Source organism: Zonotrichia albicollis, chromosome 5 (genome assembly GCF_047830755.1).
Source record: "Zonotrichia albicollis isolate bZonAlb1 chromosome 5, bZonAlb1.hap1, whole genome shotgun sequence".
NCBI classification, from domain to species: Eukaryota; Metazoa; Chordata; class Aves; order Passeriformes; family Passerellidae; genus Zonotrichia; species Zonotrichia albicollis.
The window spans coordinates 18472835-18497181 of NC_133823.1; the positions used below are offsets into that span (position 1 = coordinate 18472835).

Consider the following 24347-nt stretch of genomic DNA (forward strand, 5'->3'; position numbering starts at 1 on the left):
GAAAGGGTGATTAGACTTTGGAATAGACTAGCCAGAGAGACGAAGGAGTCACCATCCCTGGAGGTGTTTAAGGAATGACTGGATGTGGTGCTTTGTGCCATGGTCTAACTCACAAGGTGGTGTTTGTTGGACTTGACAATCTCAAAGGTTTTTTCCTATCTACCTGGTCCTGTGCGTTGCAGAGTACAGCTTTGTGTTGGGCAGACTTTCAAAAAGTGAACCGAGTGAAGGATATAGAACAAGAAGGAGCGGGTCTCTCAAAGTAAGGGCCAAATCCTGGTGATTTGTGCCCACAAATATCTCTGCTTAGAAAATGCAATAAAGGTGGTTTTTTAATGCACATGTAAAGATCAGTGTTGTAAAACCAACTTCTGTTCTTACTATCCTAACAGAAATAGATAAGCCAAATGGAAGCTTGAGATATAACAGCAGCAGTTGGTTCCATGACTGAAGTGATTTATTACTCAGGACCAAAGGCTGAAAGGGAAGCTGACAAGAGGAGTAATAAAACTGTATTTGTATCAACAGCTTTTGCTTAAAAGCAACTTAATATTTCTCCTGTGTATTATACCAAATCCCAAATCCAAATTTGCTGACATTCAGCTCTACAAGTCTGAGATGGATGAAGTGACTTTTGGATTTAATTTTTTAATTTAATAATAACAAAACAACTGTGGCAAATCTTGCCATTTAAGCACAGAAATTTTTCCCTCCTTGACTTCCAAAGCTACACTGTGGCTGTGATGCTGAATGAGATGTCTCATTTTTTTCCTCAGCATTAGATGCTGATTCCTGGCAGAGCTGCAACACTGAATTTAATGGTGTAGTTGGGCAAAATACTGCAATTCTAAACATACCTGAAAGCTCACAAACCTATGCTCTCTGCCAGACAGAATTTGCTATAGGCTGCTTTGATTCCTGAAGCAAATGGGATTATTTCTTGTTTCCAGTTGAGTGGTTCCAGTGATTACTTGGATGGTAATATGCCATTCTGACTCATGGAGATGGCAAGAGAGAATGGATGGTCTAACTAGATTTTTTTTCTCTGATTTTTTGGTTTCTCACTGGTCTTTCCTTAATTTTCATCTATAAATATAGAAGCGTAGCTGTTGCTAAAGTGTTTAAGCCTCAAAGTAATGTTCCTTGTTACCAGAGTGTAGCTCTGACAAAGAAACATTAGCTCCTATTCTTTGTGTCTTTTGGGATAAAGGTGGGGAGAGTACTTGGGGCTATTGGGAAAAGCTTAACAAGAATAAGGAAACTCAAGAATTTATTTAATACTGTTTATATGTTGTAATATGCAGCTATATTTCATGAGTTTAACTGTGGCAAAGCTTACTTTATAATCTAACACCCCTTTATGCTTCTGAAAGAATGAAAAAGTGGTTTTTTTTCTGTAGGCCAGCCTTCCCCTGAGCTGAGAAGTTGGATGGAGAACTCAAAATTTTAACTCCCAGAATAAATGATCAGTAATGGTACAGTTAACTTGAGCAATGAGGACTGTTCCCTATATCAGGAAATATTTTTTGACTTAAATCAATTTTTTATCAAAGTGTGTGCATGTGTGCACGTGCATGAGGGTCCTCTGAGAAGTTGAGAGTGTGTGATCTGACCTGTCTATAGTTCTAATGCAAAATTTACTGTAGTATTTCTAAATAAAATTATGGTTTATAGAAACCCCAAAACAATCTACTCTATTTAAAGCATTTCGGAGAAATTCAAAACCTCATTCAATCAAACATTAAATGGTCCCTTAAGGTGCCCTATGTAGTTCACCTGACAAAAATGTCCTTTTACCCTGCTGTTTTAATATCTTATTCTGTCTGATTCTCTGCCCTGCAGTTTTGAGCAGAAGCTTTGGGGAAAAGTATCCATTCCTGAAAGTCCCTAGAGCAGATTGTTGTTTTTACATTCATTTTACATTACTCACTGTACGTTTAGGAAAAAAAAAAACCAAAAAAAACAAAAAAACACCTGATTTCAAAGCTTTCTTTGTTAGTGGTTTCTAGACCAAGCAAAACTTTGTTTCCTTTTCAGGAAACATGTACATTTGTGATTTGTGTTATGGTTTCTGTGAGAAATGTGGGAAAGAAGCTACTTGTGGGAGTACCTGTTGCAAAGGAAAGAGGGACACCAGGTGGTTGAAGAAGCCCAGACTCCTGAGTGCCTCTCCAGCTTCTTCTGTGGTGCTCATCAAGTCTCCTCATTTGTATGCCCTGCCCTCAAGCCAAGGGGTTTTGTCTGAAATGTTTCATTTTAGTGAAGTGGTGAGGTTTTTTTAATAATATTTGTTTTGATGAGGAATGTAAGTGCCTCCTGATGACTTCTGTACCAGATGGGAGAGGGATTACAGGATCTCATGTGGCATTAAACCAGGAAAGCCGAGAAATTATCTCAGTCTGAAAGAGAGGGAATTTTAGACCAGAGAATGTTTGGTAAAGGGAAGAACATGGTTTTTATTAACAGGTTTTTCTGTTCTTTCTTCTGGAGAAAAACCCAGTGAATGTAAGTATGAAATCTTTTTCTGAGGTACTGCTTTCAAATAGCATTTCCTTCTTTTTTTCTGGAACAGAACTGAAATTTTTGAAGATAAAAAGTCAGAGAGGACCCCATTTGAAAGAAAGATTAGACTATTTATATTTATTTTCCTTAGCACCTGCATTTGAAAACCAGTCTCAGATTCACATGTGAGATTACCATCCAGAAGGTATTAGTGATGGCTTCTTTTTCTAGCAGAGATGAAATTCAAGTTTCTTCTCACCTCAGGATGAATGTACTGCTATACATCTAATTCAGTTACTGGAATTGCTTCTGTTTTCTGAGGTAAGAATCAGCAATGGTTTTGCTATTTGTCTGAGTCTTGAGGATATTCAAGTCAAGACTCAAGCCAAATTTTTAAACAAGTTTGTAGTTTAAATTTAATTTTTTTTCTGGTTCAGCCAGTGCTTTAGGGCAATGTCATCTGAGGAGCAATTCAAACCAGAGGATTATTTGGACTGAAATGGCTGAAGAAATTATGGGGTTTTTTGCATCACAGATGCAAAAAAGATCCTGAGATGTTTCTGAGATCTGAAACACATTGCTATCTCATTTCAGTGGAACCTGGATTTTAATTCTCCTGGTTTAGGAGGTGGCTGATGGGAATGGGTCACACTGAAGGTTCCTGCAGAGCTGGAACTGGTGTCTGATCACTGAAAGGGTGAGGGCAGGGCTGAGCTCAGGAAGGTCACACCACACGTGCTCCCTCCCTGTGCTCTGCAAAGTGCCATGGCTGGAACAGGGCAGAGCATCACCTGGAGCACACACAGAGCCCCTGTCACCGTGTCAGCAGGGACCATCAGAGCCATGTCAGGGGCTGGGCTGGAGCCCCTGGAGCCAGCACTTAACAGGGCACAGCACTTTCTGCTAAGTGTTCAGGGCAGTAGCACAGCCAGTGCCTAACGTGTATTCCTTCTGGGTTGGAACAGTTGTCCCTCTCGCTCTTCAAGGACATGTGGGTCATAGCTGCTTTACATCCAGGTATATTCTTCCATCCTTTGTCATGTAGGAACTGAGGGCCTATAAGAGCTTCTTTGTTTCAGTGTCTTTTTAAAAAAGAATGTCTGAAATAGGGAGCCAATACCAAATTTGGGGTTCTTTTTTTAACCTCATTATTCGTCTAAGCATTGATGGGACTGATTCATTCAGTTGCCAGGATGAAATCCTCCAGGCTGGCTTTTTACACAAAAGGATTTTGTTTTAAGCATTTAAAGTGTGAAAATGTTTCTATTTATAGGAATAAGTCACCTTTGACCAGAAATGGGAAAACTTCAGTATGGAAGATAACAAAACAACAACAAAATCTGTGTGACTGTCACTGCCATGACTTTGACAGCAAAAGTTGTGACTTTTAGGGTTTTTCCATGAGCTGTTGGAGAAAATTCTGTGATTGAATGAGGCCAGAGAAAAAACTTGTGAGTTAGTAAAAAATCAGAATGTCTTTCCTGTGGAAAACACTGGTATAATGAAAAGTGTTTTTAAACTGACTGTTGAAAGTAAAAGAGACTGTATTTTGAGTAAGTTTACAGTATGGGTGGTGTAGCAAAATGTTAATGTGAGATCCCAGTTCTAGGACAGGTCCATTTCCATTCCAGTTCAAACAGCCTTTCCACAGGGCACACAGCAGTGCTAGGAGTGGTAAATAAGAGCTCAGATCTCTGTGCCCAAGGTGAGTGTCTCCCCAGAGCATTATGAAGTTGAATTCTTCCCTCAGGTCATTGGACATTTGCATTTCTTCCCCTGCCATTTTGTGTCTCCAGCAGAGGTAACATTCCTTGGCTGTGCCTTGATGCCGAGGACCCTCTACTAGCAGGAGCTTCAAAGGCCATGAACATGATAAGCCATGGCTAAAAATCCTTTGCTGTACCTGAGAAAATGGATGTCTTCAACTGAGGAATGAGATTGGATGTGGATCTTGACTGGGTTGTTCTTTCCATGGGAAGGACCCTGGAAAAGGGTAAGCCTGGGATGGAAAGTTGTGTCTGAGTCCTGGTAACTCATTGCTGCTGGTGGAAAAAGGCAATAGGAGAGACATCAGCCTCAGTGAGGGAAGGGGCTTGGAGAAGGGGGTAGGAATTATGCTGAAGCCCCTGTTCATGCAGGAACCACCACCTCAGCTACCTTCAGCTTCTCACTCAGAATGAAAGCAAGCAAAACTTCTCTAGGCTTGGCAGAGGTGAAGGAGAAAGAAAAGAGAAATGCCCAATTAATCACTGCCATTGGCATATGCTCTGTTAGTGGGGGAGCAGAAGTAAACAGTCAAGCTTGTACTGGTTTACATTTTTGCGAAGGAGTGACCTGTGCAAAAGATGTGTCCTAGATAAGCATTGTTGGATCTCTTCTTTGTCCCCAAAAACTGCAACTGAGAAATTTGCATTCTAATTCTGTGATTAAGTCTAACCCATACCTTGATGGTAACTGACTGCATTCATATCCTAAAGCTTAGCTTATACTGTAGAAGTTCTGTATTTGAAAAACTGACAACCCTACCTAAGAAGCGCTTGACCAAGGAGCTTCTTGAGTTTTTCCAAGCCCTAAAGTTTCTGCAGTTGTTTCATTCACACTCAGCTGGCCTGATCCATGCTAACACTTTGTTTTTCTTTGCAATTAAAATATTTCAGCTGCCATGTGAAATATGTGAGACTTTTTTAGACTTGTCAGAAGCTCAGCAGGATGGCATTGAGTGTTTGCACAGCGGCTTATAACAGTCCCAAGAATAATTCCTGGATCAACTTGCTGGCTATTTTTAAAACAGTGAAAAATATGAACTGTTGCATAAATCCATTTTGCTTCTTGGCGTATGATTATTTTCCCACTTTTTATTTCACTGTTGGTTATTTGACAGCTCAAAAAACATTTCCAAACATACCTCTCTTCCATCCCAAAATGAACATGTGACTGTGGATTACCCATCAGACTTTGACAGTCTTTTGGTCCAACAGCACATCTGGAAAGGGATTTCTATGTTATTTCTTTTCTTTTCTTTTTAAAGCTAAAATGTACAGGTTCACTGGCCGTGTGTTTAGTTTTCATTGAACTTTTTTTTTTCTTCCAGTTTTTGTTGTTTTGTTTATAGTTTTTTAATAATCATGCTGTACTCACCTTGAGTTTTGCTCTTCAGTGATCATCAGTAGCCATAAGTGCATCATCAGTAGCCATTAGGGGACAGAAGGAGGACTGAGACCCCTGATGTGACTGTGAGACAAGCGGAATGTGAAGCTCACTCCCATCCCACTGAATCTGAAGCCTAGAGGAGTTTTCAGTGTGCTTCTGTTCCTTTTGCCATTATACATAGTAGTCTATAACTGAATTTAGCCTGCTTAGCTAATCTCAATGTTCAGAGATTTCCAAGGAGCTGGTCAGGCTGTTGTCATTCCCACGTGCCTTAGGAAGCAGCATATTTGAACAGTCTGTTGTCTGTGAAACACCTTTGACACTTTGTGTGTTTCCAGAAATACAGCTGCAGTGAAGGAAAGATGACTTTGGTGAAGGCTTAGGTCAAAGTTGACTGTTTAAATAAATTAAAAGGTGATTTGTTTAGATTACATATAAGAAAAAAGTTTTTGCAATGAGGGTTGGTAAAGCACTGGAACAGGTTTCCCAGAGAGGTGATCAATCTCCTGGAAACATTCAAGGGGCTCTCTCTGATCTAGTTGAAGATGTCCCTGCTAATTGCACCTCTAAAGGTCTCTTCAAACCTGTACTATTCTATGATTCCACATTTCTCAGTGTGCAGCATCTCTTGATTGACCACTGGGTCTGTTTTCGTGCCTGAATGTTTACAGTCCCTCTCTGCTCTCACTCTGTCTGGTGAATATAACACCCAAGTGTTGCAGGGAGGGGGACTGTGGCATGTGAAGGCACCTCATGCTGAGGCAGGTGCCCAGAGGAGCTGGGTCATGAGACAGCCTGCCCTGGGCATGGCAGCTTTGCAAGATCTGTGGTCAAGTCATCATCACCAGTGGTAACTGGAGAAATACTAGCAGACTTCTTCTAACAACTGATTAATCCAGGATTCAGCACTAATTCCAGCTGTTGGCAATTATACTCTCCCTGTGGCTTTGCTGAGGTGTGGTGTTTGTCACAATAGATCTAACCTGTTAAACAGATGCTGCTTTTTGCTCCACCAGGGATGCCTTTGGTGACAGATAAAATTATTCTGGTGTACAGAGGACAAGGTCCTTCAATTTGTTAAATTTGCCAACTGCATTGGGAGCCTGAGGGCTGAAAGGTGTCATAGAAATGTAAAGTGCTATTGCTCATCCAAAATCACTCTGCTCTGTTTTCCTAAAAAAACCTCCAAACAACTACAGATACTTCTTTCCTGCATTTTGTTCAATGTTTGGTTGGTTCCTTTAAATCTGCACACAGAACTGCTACCACTTAGCGCCTGGATCTTGAGTGTGTCTCAGGCATTTTATCTGACCTTTTGTTTGGCAGTTATTTCCCTTACCTGTTTCTCCAGTTACTTGAGCAATCTGTTTTCTGTGACTAGTTTTAAGACACTGATTTTTCATTGCTTTTATTTAAACATGCAATGAGTTTAAGCATGCAAGTGAAGTTCATAAAGCCCAGTGAGTCCAAACACTTTGTCTGGTTGTACTCACTTGATTGGTTTACTGTATTTTCCCATGTCCTAGCATTAATTACAAACAGCTGAAATACAAAGGCCTAATGAAAAACTAATCTTGATGTGAAAGCAGGAAAGAGAGATGTGTGGGACAGGAATTCAGTAATCCCCTGGCTGGAGATTTAGTTGTACCTAAACACTGTCATTCATGGAGCCAACTTAAATTGTCAATCAAGAACCTGTCAGTCTAAACAAATCTGAAGTGTCAAGAAGTTTGCTTTAGTTGGCATTTAACTTTTCCCTTGGCATCCAATTCTTAGCTTTAATCAGAATATCTCACAGAAGACAGGGTTCAGTTTGATCCAGCTGTGTGAAGTATTGTATGTAGTTGGCTTGTCCTCAGATAAGTTTCAGCTCCAGCTTGCAGACATGGGAGTGAAGAAAATGAGCAAAGAAAGCATTTCCTTAGAAAGAACATCTGAGCAGATTTTCAGGTCTCAGGTTTCAGAGAGTGGCATTTCTAGTATTTTACCTACTTCTGTAAGGAAAGGAAAAAAAGGAACCCTCCTGTGCATGTTAGAGGGCATGATAATAGATATATGGGAATAGATAATATAGATAGTAGGGCTAGAGAGATAATAGAGTTAGATAATTTCTTGTGTGATCTCTGTTGCCTTACAGAAAATTTAAACCACATAAGAGAGATAAGAAACAATATTAGCCAACAAATTATGAATCATCAGGTTCTAAAACTTTCACTAATGTATATAGTAGCTCTAGTATTGTGTATAGATTCTCCTCTGAAAGGCAATATTTATGGAAAAAGTTGTAAGGTACCCAAAAAATGTAACTATAACAATATTGAATGTATGTGTCACTTGGTGGATTTGAACTTGGAGCATATAAAGTAATGGAAAGAAGTGAAGTTCACTCCCAAACAGATCTAGAGCTAGCGGATCACAGGGATCAGGTCAAGAGGTGCACCTAAAAGGTAAAGCATCAAGATGCCAATGTACAACTGACTGAAAGACAGCAGCTAACAACTGGGCATCTTCAGAGCAGGGAAGGAGAACCTCTCAGGTCAAATGATTGAATGGAAGCAAGGTGGTTCAGTAGGGAATGAAACCCAAGGATGAAGCAATAATGACCAACAAACAGTACTGGTGTCTAAATAATGCATGACAATGACACCATAATTTGACTTTAATAATGCAATAATGCAATGGATAACACTATACTGTGTTTTCACCAAATAGATTTGGGTTTTTTTTTGGCTGACTGTCCATTATAGTCTAACATATTCATCTTGTCTTTGGGCTCTTAAATGCCAAAGTAAACTTTGTTTTGAAATCTAGGCCTCTAGTCTAGGGATTTCAGCAGAATTCTCCAGCATTTGCAGATTATCCATATGTTCACCATTCTTGTTTTATATTTGTAGTTCAGTTTCTATTATCTTTAAAACCATGAATTAAAAGGGTTAATCTATGGATAGAAATAGTTTTAAGATTCTCTTGAGGAGCTATGACCACTGTCATGCCCTAAAAGGAGGGGGCATGTAAGTTTCTTGAACTTTGTTTTAATTGTAGTTTCTACAAGTTTCTCCTTTCTTCTTCAGACAAAACTCATTCTCACACATCCTTTCCATTCCCCTTTTAAAAGGGGAACACTGAAACCAAGTATGTGGAAAATATTAATACACTGAAAATAAAAATTATATAGGGATAGAAATCTAACTACTTTTCTGATGTCTTTCTGGCCAGAGTACAAGAGAGGGGTTCTCAAAGAGCATGCCTGACATCAGATCCCTGCTCTTTCCATCATGTTCCAGTGCCTCTGAAATGCTCAGCTTTACCACCATGACACCAACAAGTTCATGTGAGGTAAGAAATTCCTGTCACCCATTCACTGCTGCTCAGTAAACTTTCTGTGGCTATTCAAGCACCCCTGTGACAGGAAATGCTTGAATGTTTAAGGCATAATTCTGCAAATGAAGTTTTAGTAACTGCAGGCTGAGTTGGTGGGAGGTGGTTTTGTTTTATACCTTGTTTCTTGACAGCCCTGCAAGAAACCCAGCTATGGCTTAGGCATGTTGCTGCTCACCTTTGCAGCAGGGCAGAGCCACCCTAACCTGGCCAAAGGGGCTCGTGGGCCGTGGGGATGGAGCACAGGGAAAGCTTTGCAAAGGGAAAGCTGGAGCCAGGTTTGGCCAGCCAGTAGAGGCTGGGGAAGGGGGGTGGTGGGGGTTGCCCAGCTGCTGTTTCCAGCCACCTAAAGAGGGGTTCCAGGGAAGGCAAAGCCAGGCTCCTTCCAGCATAACCATAAGAGGCCAGGGGCATGAGTTGGCGCCAGAGAAATCCCAGGCTGCCTGCCCGGGACTGCAGGGCAGCAGGCACAGCCTCAGGGACTGACTCTCCTAGGGTGCCCAGCCTCGGTGGTGGCACCACAGGGGCTCCAGTGCTGCCAGGATGGGCTGGGCAGGGACAGGCAACTGGGCTGCCCTGGAAACGAGCTCCTCTGGTTGCCCATCCGTTTTAGAAATATATGTATATATGCACACACATATATACACGTATATGTATATATATGCACACACATATATGAGTGTGTGTATGAGTATATATGTATTATTTTTTGAATTGTGAGGTATTTGGGTGTGGATAGGGTTTGTTTATTTGTTTGTTTCAAGTCATCTGTTTGCACTTGGAGCAGCGGTGGTGTGGCCAGTGAGGGTGACTGACGGGTCGTGTGGCTTGCTGGGGGCGATGCTGCGCTTCGATCGCGGCCGGAGCTGGCAGCCTGGCAGCCCAGGAGGGGCTTGCGAGCGGCTTTTTAAAGCCTGGGATTTCCAGCGCTCCTCAGGATGAGGCGCAGCTCGGCAGCCCTGCACAGAGCAGATGTGCGGAGGGGAGGGAAATGCTTTCGGCTGAACCCAAAAAGTACGTGCCAGGAGGAAGGCTTCAGCAAGTGGGAGCTGGGCAGGGAGGAGGGAACGGGGCATTTCTCTTCTGCTTCGATTTCTAAGGAATAATTTAAATGGATTGCTTCTTCTTTAAAAGGAAAATCTCACTGAAGTTGTTTTAATGTGAATTTTTATATTTATTTTCTCTGTGTGTGTGTTTATTTTCTTTGTGCTGTTTTGTTTAGATTTTTAGGACTGATTTGTAGTCTTGGCTGATGGGAGAAGTGGTTGTGCAAGGGGTTGGTGTAGCAGGAGGTTGCTTACGATGGTATTTGTTGCATCATCAAGAGCTGACTGATTAAACCTTATTGGATCTGATCCATAATAGCAGGAACATTTTTATGGAAAAGGAAATATGAATGAAGTCCTAAAGCAGATTTCAGAGCTATTATCCTTTTGTGGAACATATTAATAGAATGTAAAGTGACCTAAATGAAGTGCTGTAGAAAGGCTTGTGAATAGTTTATACATTAAGCTAGGATTATTTGAAGACGTTCATAATGAAAAGAGGATTTTGTTGTGCATTAAAAATTAGTTATGATGATTTGAGGCAGAAGACTGAGATAAGTCAGCAAGCTAAATATAAAGAATTTGTGTATACTGGGATAGGGCTGTCCTCATACAGCCCTATCCCAGTATACCCTGACCTTATACCATTACAATATTTTGTAGAGATTTTAGTACAGAAGATTTACTGCTAAATCTTTGCTAACTTGTGTGGACTTCGTTTTATTAGCCAACCTAGCCCTGGCATTCAAAGAAGTCTATGAAGAATATTTGTTTCTAGTCTGAAGAGTGGAAGAGAAAAGGAATGCTGTGGGAGAAACTGCAGCTGGGAGGGAAGTTGTGGATTTTGTTTCATTGCAACAGGTCCTGGAATATGTGAGACAAAAAGTTGGAGTTTTTACAATTCATTTAAGGTAATAAATAAGTGACAAATGAAAAGGAATTTGAGTATATAACTCATAACTGCAAATTATTTACCAATATTGTGTTCTGGCACTGCGAAAGGTCTTAATTTTCTGTTGGTCTTTTTAATCCCTTCTTTACTGCAGTGACCCTTTTTGCTGTTAAATTTTCTCTAAAGTTTCCAAGGAAATCCAAGTTTTATTCCCTGCCATTATATACTCACCAAATTTTCAATTAATTCACATCCTGTATTGCTTTCTCTTGCCACAAACTTAGCTGTGCAAAATCATGTGTAAGTGCAACAAGTAAGTTGATCAAGGGATCTGAAGTTGGAATTTGGTTGACTTTGTTTGGCTGCCTTGAAAGGTTGCAAATTATCCTCCCTTAGGATGTCCTGTTTTTCCAATGCCCTCGGGTGCCAGCCTGGAGAGAGAGGTGGTTGCTGAAGATGATCTGCTTAGTCCAGCAGGTCCTGGCTAAGCAATTGGGAAGCAGAATTCAGTGCACAAACAGGACCCAGGGTAGAGACGTGTGTCTGCATATTGTTGTAGGTGGTTAATCGAGGCTGGTCACACTCCTAAACCCCCAGGGTGTGACAAAGCAGTGTTGCTGCATGAGATGGTTCAGCCTTTGGTATCAATGCAGCCAAGAGAATTGCAAAGTTATTCAAACTTAATAGAAGCATGGAGTTGCAAGACATTGCAGCTGCAGTACAAGTCAAACTCCCTCAGTCCTGAAAAGCAGGAAATCTTAGTGTATAGGTGCAAAGGAATTTAAGTAGCTACTCATAATGCAGCTGAGAGAAAGCACCAGGCTGACTTGCATAAATTGGTTGCGGGCTGCTAGACACTCTTTATAAATTCTGTGATGAGGGCAGCCACCCTAGGAAAGGCTTAAATAAAAATATATTGCTCAAACTTCATATGCAGCTTTGGTAGGCACTGGGACTTGAAAGCGTGCTTGGCAGGTAAATAAGTCAGCAGTCAGAAGTGCCTGGTGCAGATGGCAGTCAGTGCCTGAACATGTGATGGGGAACATGCAGAATGCAGGGCACGGTTCAAGGATGCAGCCTGGGGCTGCTGTGCAGCTGGATCACCCTGTGTGCCGGGCCCAGCCTGTTACAGTGAGGGCTGAGCTGGGAGTCTGCAGCTCATCCTGCTGACAGCAGCCCAGGCACACGGGGTGATGGTATCAGCAGCTTCAGTTGACAGCATTTGCAAAGTTTAAACATACCCTAAGCAGAATGCCCAAGAAATAGGGAGATGGACTGTTATAATTTTTGCTGATCCCTCTGGACTGACTGCCATCAGCACAACTGTGCTGCCAGTGAAATGACTGAGTAGGTGAAACCAAGTCCTTGCTGGCTGCATGACATAAAGGGCAACATTTAAACAGCTCCAGTTAATCTAAGCCTCCTAAAGCAACAGGAAAGAGCTTACTTTGTGCTTTGCAAAGTTAGCAATGCCTAAAAAAGAACGTGATCTCAAGTGAAAAGGAAATTTGTTTGGGTTTGAATTAAAAAAAGGACAAAGTACTTTCATTGAACTTTGTGCAACCAATAATGCAGTGCTCAATAAATTACTTGCCTTTTGTTAAGAAAGAATAATGTGCATAGTTTCTTATATACCTGGTATCTTTTGCTACAATTTCTGTACTGAAACTCGTGCAAGTACTCAAATGATGTAATTGACTTTACTATGATAGGGAAAGGGCCAACATGACTTAGAAATGTGCAGTGTTGTTGTCCCCATGCAGTCGCTGTCATTAGAGGTCCCACCCTCCATGGTGCTGCAGAGACCATTGCACTCCAGTTGAGTGACAGCAAATGAAGGTGACTTCAGGAGCACCAGGGAGACTCTTAGTGAGTCAGTGCTGGCACTTTGGAAAGCTCCAGTGGCACTGCTGTAGGTAAGTGCCAGTCAGTTCCTCCTCAAGCAGCTGGTGAGGGAAGGCAGCATGGCTCAAATGCTGGAGGGCTGCAAGATCTGCAGTGTTTGCCATCCCTCCTCCACAGCACAGGATGTAGCAGTCTGATGATGTCCTGGGCAATGCTTAAAAAATTTAAATAGCCCATTTGTAACAGAATTATTTTGTATTTAGAATCAGTAGTTGTCAAATTGCTTTGCACTCTGTCATTAGCTCAGGGTTTGATACCACAAAACTAATAGCAACAAACTTTTGCTGAAGTTCAATGCAATTTTGCAACTAATAGTAACTATTTGTGTTCAGTGGGCTTTTGCTCCTGGAGGAAACTTGAGTATCTCTTACCCCTGAAGCTGTTGTGGGCAAATTGTTCCTTTAGCTGTTTTTCCATTGAGAGATGTTCTTTAATGTGATGCTTTTCCAGAGCTGGATGGACAAAGGAAGGTCCAGGTGAACTCAGACCTAGTATGGACAGATTTTGAGGCAGACAGTGCTTTGTTAGACTTCTGTTTGTTTTTTGAGGTTCTCTGATGCATATTACTTTGCTGGCTTTTGTAATATCCTTTATAACATAAAGTTTTTTATATGTTTTTTAACATAAATGTTCTTTTCTGTAAATGGCACTTATCTTCTTAACTCAGAAAAGGGAGCTGCCTTGTGCTGAGATTTTCTGTTCTGGTACTTCATCCTGATTCCAAGCTGATATTGCAGAGGCAATGTAGGAGAGGCTTCAAAATCTACCCCATATCCAGAGATTATCATGAGGGTGAGAGGAAGATGATGTTTCCTAACACAGATGTGCTAAAATTTTTGTTAGTTTTTGTAGAGTCATGAAAAGTGGCCTGTAGAATTAAAACAAGGGACTACCTTACAATAACTGCATCATCCCTATTTTCAGTGGGTTAGTCAGTGCAGTGCAGAGGGAAAGGATGAAGCTTCCTTCACCATTAAATCAAAATTGTCTTGATGCTTCCCCAAACCAAAGTTGCTTGCTTTTGTGTAAGATATTGTTTATTCTCCCAGGATAAGCACTGCCATGAGATAATTTTCTGAGGTACAGACATTACTTATACTATACACACCTATTTCCATCAAATGTGACAATTTATGCTTTGTTAGTTTAGTGCTTTAGAAATTTAAAAGTCTTTTGTTTGCTGTAATTTATCTCTAATTATGCTCATATTTCTGTTTTGTATTAGTTTGCAAGTGTTTCTTCAATCTTTGAAATGTCTTCAGTGTTGCAATAGATTTCTAATTGTAAGTGGAGAGCCAGTTTCACTTGTTCATTTGAAGACATTGGTCTCTCTTCCTTTAGCAATGCTAAATCCACAAGAAATGTGTAACTTCCTCAGCCTCCATAGGACTTGAGGAGCAACGACCTCCTTCCTGGATGAGAGTTTGTTTTACTCTTGTCTTAGAGAGTTAAGGGTGGTTGTGCTGCTGCCAGAAGGTTTCATGTGGGAATAAAGATTTGCCTTTTGATGCTGAGATCGGTCTCCTTGAACATATTTCACCCAGTAGCAACTCTCTCTTCCCAGTCATCTTGATTATCCCCATTACCTGTGGTGGCTAGATGCTTTGTGCTGAGTGTCTAGGGGGAATTTGTCAGACTAAAATGCCTTAGGCCATTCAGTGATCCAGTTAGATTCTCTAAAATTAATCATAAAACACCTTAAAGGTGGATTTTTGTGTTGCTTAGGCACCTAACCGTGCAGATAAACACCAGAGAGTGTTTTCAGCACTTCAGGAAAGCAGTAGGTGTTTTGCCAGCAGTGCAATCAATAGGTGTGAAGTGCCTAAGACCTCTGGAAATCATTCTTTTAATGTCGGATTTAAAGGCGCAGTAGCAAAAAGAGTTGCAAATGAAGTGGAGCACTTAACTGCAGCCTCCCCATGCAAGAAATATTGCCTCTGCAGAGATTATCAATTGAAAGCATCTAAAGTCTCTGGGTATGAAACAGCATTTAGGTTCACTTGGCTCTTTATGTCCCTAGTTTCCTGTGAAAGTAACAGAAGGTAGGTAGGAAGATTTTCAATTTACTGAGACAGAATACATGTCTTCAAATAATTGAAATCATATTTCATTTCACTTATAGCTTTAACCCTTATTTATTAACTGTGAGTTTTGAAGGTTTTATTGCTGGCTTTATGGAATATTTTATGTTGGAAGAGTGGTTGTCAAGTCCTACCACCTGCTCCAAACACAGCTCACTTCAACATTTTGACATTCTTTATATTCATTCCCTGTGCATCTCTGGGAAGTGTCTGGCTCTGCCTTCTGCACACTCCACCTTCCATGCACAGAGGGATATCAAACAGACACAAACAGATATAATAAGGAATAATCCTCAGCTTAGAGTGATCAGACAATTCTTTGATCTAAACAGAAACTGAATGCTACAGTGTTTGTACTAATATCATATATGTGCTTGAAGTTAGCAGATTGAGTGTTCACTTGCTCTATTCCCCATGTTCTTCCTCTTAAAAGCATCTGTTGCCAGACTGCCAGGTGTGAGACACAGGAGAAGTGGGGCTCTGATCTGACTACTTTTAGCAATTTTCATGTTCCCAAATATACATGATAGAATGACCAAATGGCATCAAGAAGTTGGGTTGCCCTCCACTCTCATCCATGCCACCCATGACCAAAATTTCTTTTTGAAGTATAGAAATTACCCTGGTTGGTGAAGAATGTCTCTGGTTTCAGACCTTCAGCTAAGAATATTTCCTGCAGAAGAAGTGGGTTTTTTACAAATGGTAAAAAGTAGAGAGGGAAATCCACAGTTCCTTATGCATAGCCAGTAAAAATTGTAAAAAAGCTTCATTGTAATGTAGCTAAAGAAGTGTAATTCTACTATTATTATAGTATTGTATTTCCTTCATCATTCACCACAGTTCTTCATAGGTGACAGAAGAATTCTAGAGCAGAGAATCCAACAGGACCCAAATGACCACATTGGTGAAAATCATTAGCAGTTTGTATTTTAAAAAAGTAGCATTAGAAACACCATACAGGATTAGTAAAAGTTGTTAACATCTTGCCTTAGCTGATTTATTGGGATGTGCTTTCATTTTGTAATCAGCCTTTGAAAAGTCAATGTCAGCTGATGGGTTATTTTTTCCATGGTCCTTAAAAATAAGTACAATGTTTCATGGGAACTTTTTAAACTGCAGGGCACATTTCTCAGACCAGTTTCCATGCACAAATCTTCCAGTAGCAGTTGAGAGGGTCTCCTCAAGAAGCTGAACAGTGGAATGAAAAGACTGCTAACATCTAGACAAGGTGCATAAGGCCAGAGGTGGCTGGTGAAGGATGTGCTTTCAGCTGTCAATAGTAAGGAATAAATTTTATTTTTTTTAAATTAAAATATAAAAATTCAGCTGTCCAAAAGCCAGAGTTCATGTTGAAACCTCAGAGCAGAGCTCAGAAACCACTGTCAGAGATCAGAATTTCAGTGTGTGGCCAACAGCTGTGGACAGGCAGATATTTCACCATGTACTTCTGTTAAATCCAGTAACGTGAGCCTCATGTGGGAGCTGAGCTCATGCTGCTGGGGCTGATGGAGTGGGACAGAGATTGCTCCAGGCTCACCATGGGTGCTGTGGCATTGCCTTGTCAGCTGTGGCAGCTGATCAAATGGCTTTTGACACGTGGTGGGCAGGCTGCAGCAGCAGCATCCTGGTACAAGCCTTCTGTGGCTGATGGAATGGGAACAGCAATCATCTGTTGATGCTGAGATAGGATGGGATGTAACAGAGCAGGATGAGATACAAGAGCTCAAAAGAGGCAGAGGAGGGAGATAAGCTCAGGTGAAGAGCCCAAGTTATACCCAAGGGTTACAGAGCCAAGTGAGGCCAAAACACTCTCACCCCCAGGTGGCAAGCATAGAACAATGAGATTTCTTTTTTAGGTGAACTTTGTGTGATTATTAAAGAACTCCAGTTAGCAGCAGAATGCTCAGAAGGAGAAAAATAATGTATGAAAATATGCTACATAATAAGATTAAAACAAATATTTGCTGTAGCTTCTCTCTGATGATGACTGCTAAATTTCTTATATTGAAGGACTTAACTAGCATATCATGTTCTGACCACCCATGTTTTTAACTAACAGGTTCCAAGGCTATAAGATATATATATGTCCTGAGATTTCTGCCTGCTGCTTTGTTGTTGCACTGTGCTAGCAGTCATCTGTTCCCTGGTGGCCAAACAGCTAATTTTGATGCAGTGTCAGCATTGATTAGATTTGTTCAGTGTGCTGCCTGCCCAAGCGTGTACAGCTTGGGCTGGGATTTGAGGTGCATTTGGACAGAGCATCAGACAGTTTTGATGTCATTTATGGCCAAGGGGACAATATGGTGAGTGTCTCAGGGGTCACATTAAGGAACTGTCTGCGCTGGCTTGCAAGCCTGTGAGAGATGACAGGGGAAAGATGGACTGAGCCCCCAACTCAATTGAGTGTGAGCAGCTTCTGGTAGTGGGTTTCTATTTGCTTGTTTTTCAAAATTTCGTAAGCCATGTTAGAATTTGGTTCTTTTATGTTTAAGACTAGAACTGGATGCATTTAAATAGAACATAAAATTTCTGTAGAAGAAAATATTGTGAAGGCCTCGTTAATGTTACCTGTGTGGATTATACAAGTGCACTAATACTGGGACAGAAATGTTCTCAGGAAACATGCCTTTGGTACCTTGGCTTAAAATTTTCAGGTCTTGAAATTAAAGTCCATTGCCTCAAGGTTTGATTCTAGTGGCATAGATTCAGGAGAGGAAACCAGGTCTTTCCCACAAAGTAAGGCTGGCTGTGCAGGCATGCTCCATAAAAAAAAACTTGTAGAACATTGGGTAATCCCTCATGTTTGCCAATCCCTGCCCAAGCCATGCAGAGAGCACACAAGCTGGAACACAAGTTTGTTTTTCAGCTGGGCTGGTATTTGGGGTTGGATTTTATTTTTTTTTTCTTTTGCGCTCTGATAAACAAATGTGGCTTTTATCACTGATTTCAGCAATGTAGCTGAAGATGTACCTAGAAAGCAATGTCTCTGTGCTTTCCAGAAAGGTCTTTACATTTTAAAGTTCTTTTAGTCGCTCTCCAGAGAAATGAAAATATGCCCTTTGAAAGCTTTGCAACTAGCAGACATATATTAAAACTTAAATTATTTTTAGTCTCATTGTTTGCTACTGATTGCTATGTTATCATTTTAATATATCCTTAATTTAGAAAACATCTGAATTATTAATATCTATTGCTTTTACTGACTCATTAGGCTGGATATGTAAAAATTTGAGTATGCCTGCTTTAAGTATCTATCTGATTTATTCTTGTATTGAGAACTTGATGAGGTTTTGATGGTTTTCTCTTTGGAGTTTTTTGCGGGAGGTCAATGTTTATTGCTGCCATCCCCAGCCATGCCTCATTAGATTGCTTACAAGAAGTTTAAGTACAGATATTAGGGGCCTGAAAGAAAGCATCTCATCAAAGCAGAGGCTGTGCTAAACATGAGATCTCAAGGATACAAATGAGTCCTGAAATCCAGTGCTTTGTTTCAACTGGCCAGAAGCCCAGAAGCAAATTGCTGGAATGAAACCAACTAGATATATACTTTATTGTAGGAAAAAAATTCTCAAGGTTTTCCCAAAAATTTAAAATTACAGTGTTCATGAACCCTTGCCTGGTCTGGGGCAGATGCCTGACTTTGCTCCTTGCCCTGTTATACACAGGCAGTTCCTGTTCTTCTTTGTGACTTTTGGATGGACTGATCGGAAGCCACACACATTGAAGTCCATTTGCTCAACCAGTTTTCATTTTGATTAAATGCATGCTGTAAATGTGTGTTTGAGTGCTCCTGGCTTTGGCATGTGAACTCACTGGAACAAGTGTGGAAGAGGACTGTCACCCAGAGGCTGATAAGGAAAGCAACTTCTCCACATGTGGGTGATCACGATTTGACTTGACTTTCTAAGGGCCAAATTAATCTGACCTTACTGTATGGTCTTGGAACACAGTACTGTCATCCAGAACAAGCAAAGTTGTTGTCTTGTTTTGTTTAAAGCTTTTTTAAAAGCCCAAAGTTATTAACAATATTTTCCAAAAATCTTTATTTTAAATATGCCATCTTTTGTAAAATGTCTGAGGATCACTAGTTCTGCTATAGTCTCTGCACAGCTTTGACCTTCTGTTTGTTGTTCAAGAGTTCCTAGTACAAGATACTTCATTAAGCACCAAATTTTGTTGTCATTTCAAACCAGATGGTGCTTCATACTGAAATTACCTGGATTATATGGACTATCAGTGAAATTATAAGGAACTTGGCAAGTACTATCTGCTAGCTAGCATGCTAGGATTTCTCCCATCTCAGCTAACATAGCTAACATTGTTTAGTATTTTTCTTTAAAATTTTCAGGTGTAATGGTATAGACAAGATTTTGAACAGCAAATCAAACTTCTATGTTGTGAATCCACAGAGTAGTTCAACACAGGGAGGCTGCTATGTTAATTTATTCCCTTGTTAGTGTACATTAATCTCCCATGTAAGCAAGCCCTTCCTTAAGCTCATTTCAGTGTAAATAATTTCCACAAGATGAGCTTGCACCCATGAGCAAAACCAGAGGGTGAATAAAGCTTTGGATAATCTTACATCCACCTAATGCCAATCATACAACCAATTCAGTCCATTTTCTATCCCTACCCTTTGAGGGGGACCTGCCCTTGCCCTCCTTTTTTAACAACAATTTTTTCTTCTGCGTATAATTAATTTTGTCTTAGTTATTCATCTTAGCATCTGAAAACCAGAAACAGATGGCTTTAATTATTTAGCCATCGTTTTATCACTAAACATCAAATTACAAAAGCTTTCTTAGAATGACTTTCCTCATCTGTTTCATGTTTTCCATCTTTATTTTGGGAGAAATATGGGAGAAAGTTTATTTTTCTATCTGGTGCCTGCTTCCTTTGCTAGATAGTTGAGGGAAAACTGTTAATTGTTTACTGTCCATTTGCCTGAAGATCTGTTAGCTACACTCCCAGGAAAGCCCTCCAAGCAGCCATGTAGGTGACAGTGTTTTGATGTTTTAGCACTTCATACGTAAGAGTAAGGCCACATCATAATTTATGTGAGTTGTCAGGTCCTCCAATAGCTCATAGAGTCAAAAGGCAAATGATTGTAGCATTAATTCAGAAGGAGTCAGAGTGAGGACAGTGTTGGCAAGTATGCCAGGAGCTGGCCCTGATGCAATTGCTGGCATCTTCATGGGCTGCTTGTTTACATTTGGATTTTGGACCTGAACAATCAGGTCATTCTGGATAGTGCCTTTGAAATGCTCACTCAGGACATGGATGTGTCTTCAGCAGGGTGCCCAGGATTCTGCCCCAGGACCAAAATATGGAGGGAGGCAAAGCAAGTCTGGGGAAAAATGAACCGGTGGACTCATTTCAAATAAGCACTTGAAAACTTGGTTCACCCATTAAATATTCAATATATTGAGTAAAATGGAATACCTTCCTTCATTATCATTATGTTAAATCACATCCTTAAAGAGATGGAGCCACTCTACATTGCATGGCTGTGATGATACTGAGTACCCATAAATACAGTTGAGATAGGTGTGTTGAACCCAGGTCAGCTGTACATCACCATAGCAGTGTGAAACGGCTGAAGGGGAACTTCTCCCAAAGTATCTTTTAATTTTTTTTAAGTTTTTTTCTATTGCATTCTCAAGAGGTCTAAATTTGGAGTTAATAAAATAGAAGTGATCAGGCTGAAGTATAAAGTCAAAGTATTGCACAGTATATCTTGGTGACACAAGATGGATACAAAATCTGTGCTTTACCAAGCCTAAAAGGCAGGACCTTCCCCACAATACAAACTAATCTTTTGCAGATTCATGGCAGCTGTCATTGACCATTTGACACAATTTTGGTGCTAAGAGAGGCTAATATGGACATAACACAGTAAGACACATCAGTGTCTATAGTGAGTGGAACCTGCTGTTTGTAGCTGCCATCCTGCTTACCAAGTTATCTGGAAAGATTTGTAATAATTATTCAAGTTTTCTTGGGTTAAAACACTCATAGTAATCTGGAATATTCTCCTATAATTTCATTTTATTCTTACCAGTTGTGGAAAACTAAAACTATAAAAAGAAATGCATAGAGTAGTAACAGCTTTTGAGAAGATGTGCAAAAACTAGCTTCTCCTCAAAGCTCATCACTAAGCCTGTAATTTCTTTTTTATATTTCTAGCTGTCATCTTTATATGGTAAAATACTTACATTGGCAAGTATTTATATTGTTAACTAAAACTGCTAAAAGGCCAGCTTCTCAGAGGTGATGCTGTAGGAAAAGAGAAAAAGCCTAAATTTAATTAATATCCTAAAACCTTGATCATAGTGCTACTTGCCTCCAGCTGGATGTTATGCTGTGTGGAAGATGGGTCTGTCTTAGAAAAGCAGCAGTTGTTTACCATAGTAGATTTAAAATTCTCAACCTTAAGAGTATTTGAATATTTAAATTTAAATTTTTCTTTTGTGAAAATATGCCAAATTGATTAAATACATTATGTGAGTAAAATGAGGTATATATTCTCCTTGGCTATTTGTACTAGTTTATTTAGAAATTTTGCACCAGTTTAATGAAATTATTTTTCATCCAAGTTGAGGTTTTCTGTTGAAATATATCTATGCACACACACACACACAGACATGCACATTTTCCCTCTCAGATTCAAAGGACGGTGTTATAAATGGCTCTCGGTCTTTGTCAGCTTGTCCCATTTCATTCAGCTTGGATGCCTGCCACATCCTGCTCTCTCAGGGTAGCACCAGCAGAAGGAATGAATAGCTATCTTTCCATTCAGATCTGGAAGTTATCTGACTGCTATTAACATTGGAGCAGAAGTGGCCATGGTATTTCATGGGCTCCCATGGGGGCAAGATCCAAAGTTTGTGTAATCTAAACATCTCCCACTTTAACTTCTCACTGAGATGGAAGGCTCTGTGTAATCCCTGCTATTTATTGCTTTCCAGATTCCACTCTGTAAGCATCAATAGTTTATATTTCATCCAGTATTGCCAGCAAGCTGTAAGCTGAGTTAACAAATGTGTCGTGCGAGATATTTTCCAGCTTTTGACACAGCTCGCCACCCGCAAATGAGTAAACGAGGCCAAAATGTTCAAGTCAGCTTCTCTTCAGCACAGAGATAAGGCGAGACACCTTTGGGTGTGAAATTCATAGTCCATTTCCCAAATGAATTTCTGCAACAGTGAATTCCCATATGTTGAAGTAAAACATAAATCATATGACAGGCAAGTACTACTTGCTCTGAATTACATTCATATAATAGCCCTCTATATAATAAACCTCCAGGTAGAATCAAATCCTTGGCATGCCTAATAAATAAGCTGGAAGGGAAGAAAAAAATGAAGCCTTTTCCTTTCTCCGCAGTTTAGCTTGTTTTATATGCATTGCCAGAAATGTGGCAAGTTGCAATTCAGTGCACACACCCTGATAAGATTAATAGGTTTGAGAGAGAAGGAGAGGCACTACCATGCTTAACTTGCATGCCCAGGCAGCCCTGCTCTAAGAGCATGGTGCTGGCTCTGCCTGGTGCCACCAAACAGCCTGCTTTCTTTGCTGGGCCACCTCACTGTGCCCTGCCTGCTCTTACACAACCTTTCTCAAGGGTAAATCCTGCACATGGTGGCATTTTTTATTGCTGCCTAAGCACTGGAAATAACAGTCATGGCCCCCAGTGCAACCAGCACCAGCAGATGCTCTCTTCCATTCCTTCCTACTTTTACAGTGATGTGATCTCTGTATGGTGAAGTGCCATTTAGGCAGTCCTGTCAAGGGAAGAGTCTGTCAGATGACTGAGAAGGCTTGAAAGCACGTTCCTGCTTTGAAGCCATAGCTTTTGTGCTTTTTACTGCATCACTTCAGTCCAGGGAGCTTTGCTGCCAGCATTTCTGCCCCAGACCTGCTGCTGGTGCTCAGGGTGTGCAGTGCACTTCACCGTGCCCTCCCTATTGCCAAATGCAGCCTCCCCAAGGCATGCCCCAGTAGGGTGGCAGAGTTGGGAGGATAATGCCCTCAGCTAGGACTGTTGTACAGGGAGGGAGCTGTGCTGTGTGCACTTGACAGATGAGTGAGGAATATAAGGCAGAAAGGAGAAGCAGCAGTATGGGAGGTTAGGAGGTAGCAACGGGAACGAAACGGTGTACTCATAATTTTAAAAATGGCTGCTTAAATACTACAAGTGGTTATCATCACACAGTTATCATATTAACCTGTTCTGTCACCCAGCTCCTCTCTCACTGGCCAAAATCAGCCTTATCATACACTCTACACATTGCTGGGCTGTGCAGTGGAGAAAGGGGGTGAAGTGAAGCTGGTGCCCAGCTGTGGTAAGGTGTCACACCTTTGACTCAGATCTCCAGCTCTGATGGCAAGTGTGAGGCTTAGCTGCTTGTAACTTGGTAAATAAGAATCTCCATGAGGCAATTCGGACTCTTCTCATTGCTAATGCTAATGTGAGCTGAGTGAATTAGCTGTAGGCTGCCCTGCTGCTGAATGTAGCCAGTGATAAATCTGAATTTGATTAAAAAAAAAAAAAATACAGAGGGAGCCTATTCATGTCCTGAAGATACAGGGCAGTGAAAGAGATGTCAAGACTATTTAATAAATGTTTTCTTGCACAGGCAGTCTAGTGCTGCTATTTTACCTCTCATCTCCTTTCTTTTGCATGGAGAATTCCCAGGTTTTGTAGCACTGAGTTAGTGTAGAGTGAACCTGGGGAGACCAGGGGATTTAATGTTTGTAGGTGTGGGATTTGTTATCATTGCTCCTGAAAAAAACCAAACTGTGACAAGTTATTTCTTGCTGCCAGTCTGTGTTGTCAGCCAGCTCTGTGCCCCAGAGTGCAGCAGTTTCCCAGAACGAGTTTTATGCTCATGCTTCTTTGCCTTTTTCATATCATCATCATCACTTCCTTAGTTGTCTTTTCCAGTCTGCTTTCTCTGTTGCTCTTTTCTTAAGATAAATCTCTACTGTCAAAATTATGAAAGTTACCTGAGGGAAACTTGATTACAAGGGATGTGAAAAGAACTCAGAAGCGTGCATTTCATTTGCACGAGCTATGGAAGTGAATGCCAACAGCCTGAGCATGTTTTCCATGGACTAAGGGTCCCAAATGGGCTAACCTTTCCTTTTCCTCTGTTTTCCTTTCAGGGTTTGACCATGAGTACCCAGCCACACACTGTGACCAAGGCAGAGATCCCTGGCCATGTTCTTTACACCGTAGGAACGTGTGTGCTCATTATTGGCTCCATTGGCATCATTGGAAACCTCCTAGTCCTCTACGCATTTTACAGGTACAAAAATTCCTTTTGTGGTTGATCTGAGTGGTCTTGAGTTTCACCTGTGCCCATGTGCAGATTTCTGCATTGATTTCCA

At 40.8% G+C, this 24347-nt stretch overlaps 1 protein-coding gene and 1 long non-coding RNA gene across 4 annotated transcripts in view; both read left to right on the top strand.

Annotated features, from left to right (window-relative positions):
- The window catches only part of LOC141729134 (uncharacterized), a 49469-nt gene extending 47584 nt beyond the window's left edge, over positions 1–1885 (top strand). The window contains exon 8 of the long non-coding RNA XR_012580381.1: positions 1401–1885. This is a non-coding gene — a long non-coding RNA (uncharacterized LOC141729134). The remainder of the gene's footprint in view (positions 1–1400) is intronic.
- A 106-nt stretch (positions 1886–1991) lies between these two features.
- The window catches only part of LOC102070703 (melanopsin), a 44483-nt gene continuing 22127 nt past the window's right edge, over positions 1992–24347 (top strand). The window contains exons 1-3 of one of the 3 annotated variants that reach the window (XR_012580383.1): positions 1992–4495; positions 8869–8988; positions 24123–24265. Coding sequence is in view for 2 of the 3 variants with exons in the window: in XM_074540926.1 (XP_074397027.1) it covers positions 4445–4495; positions 8869–8988; positions 24123–24265 (314 nt within the window). In the remaining variant the exon portion in view is untranslated. Of the gene's footprint in view, positions 4496–8868; positions 8989–9759; positions 10045–24122; positions 24266–24347 lie in introns of those variants that run through there. The other 2 variants (XM_074540926.1, XM_014265383.3) reach the window with 2 other exon arrangements.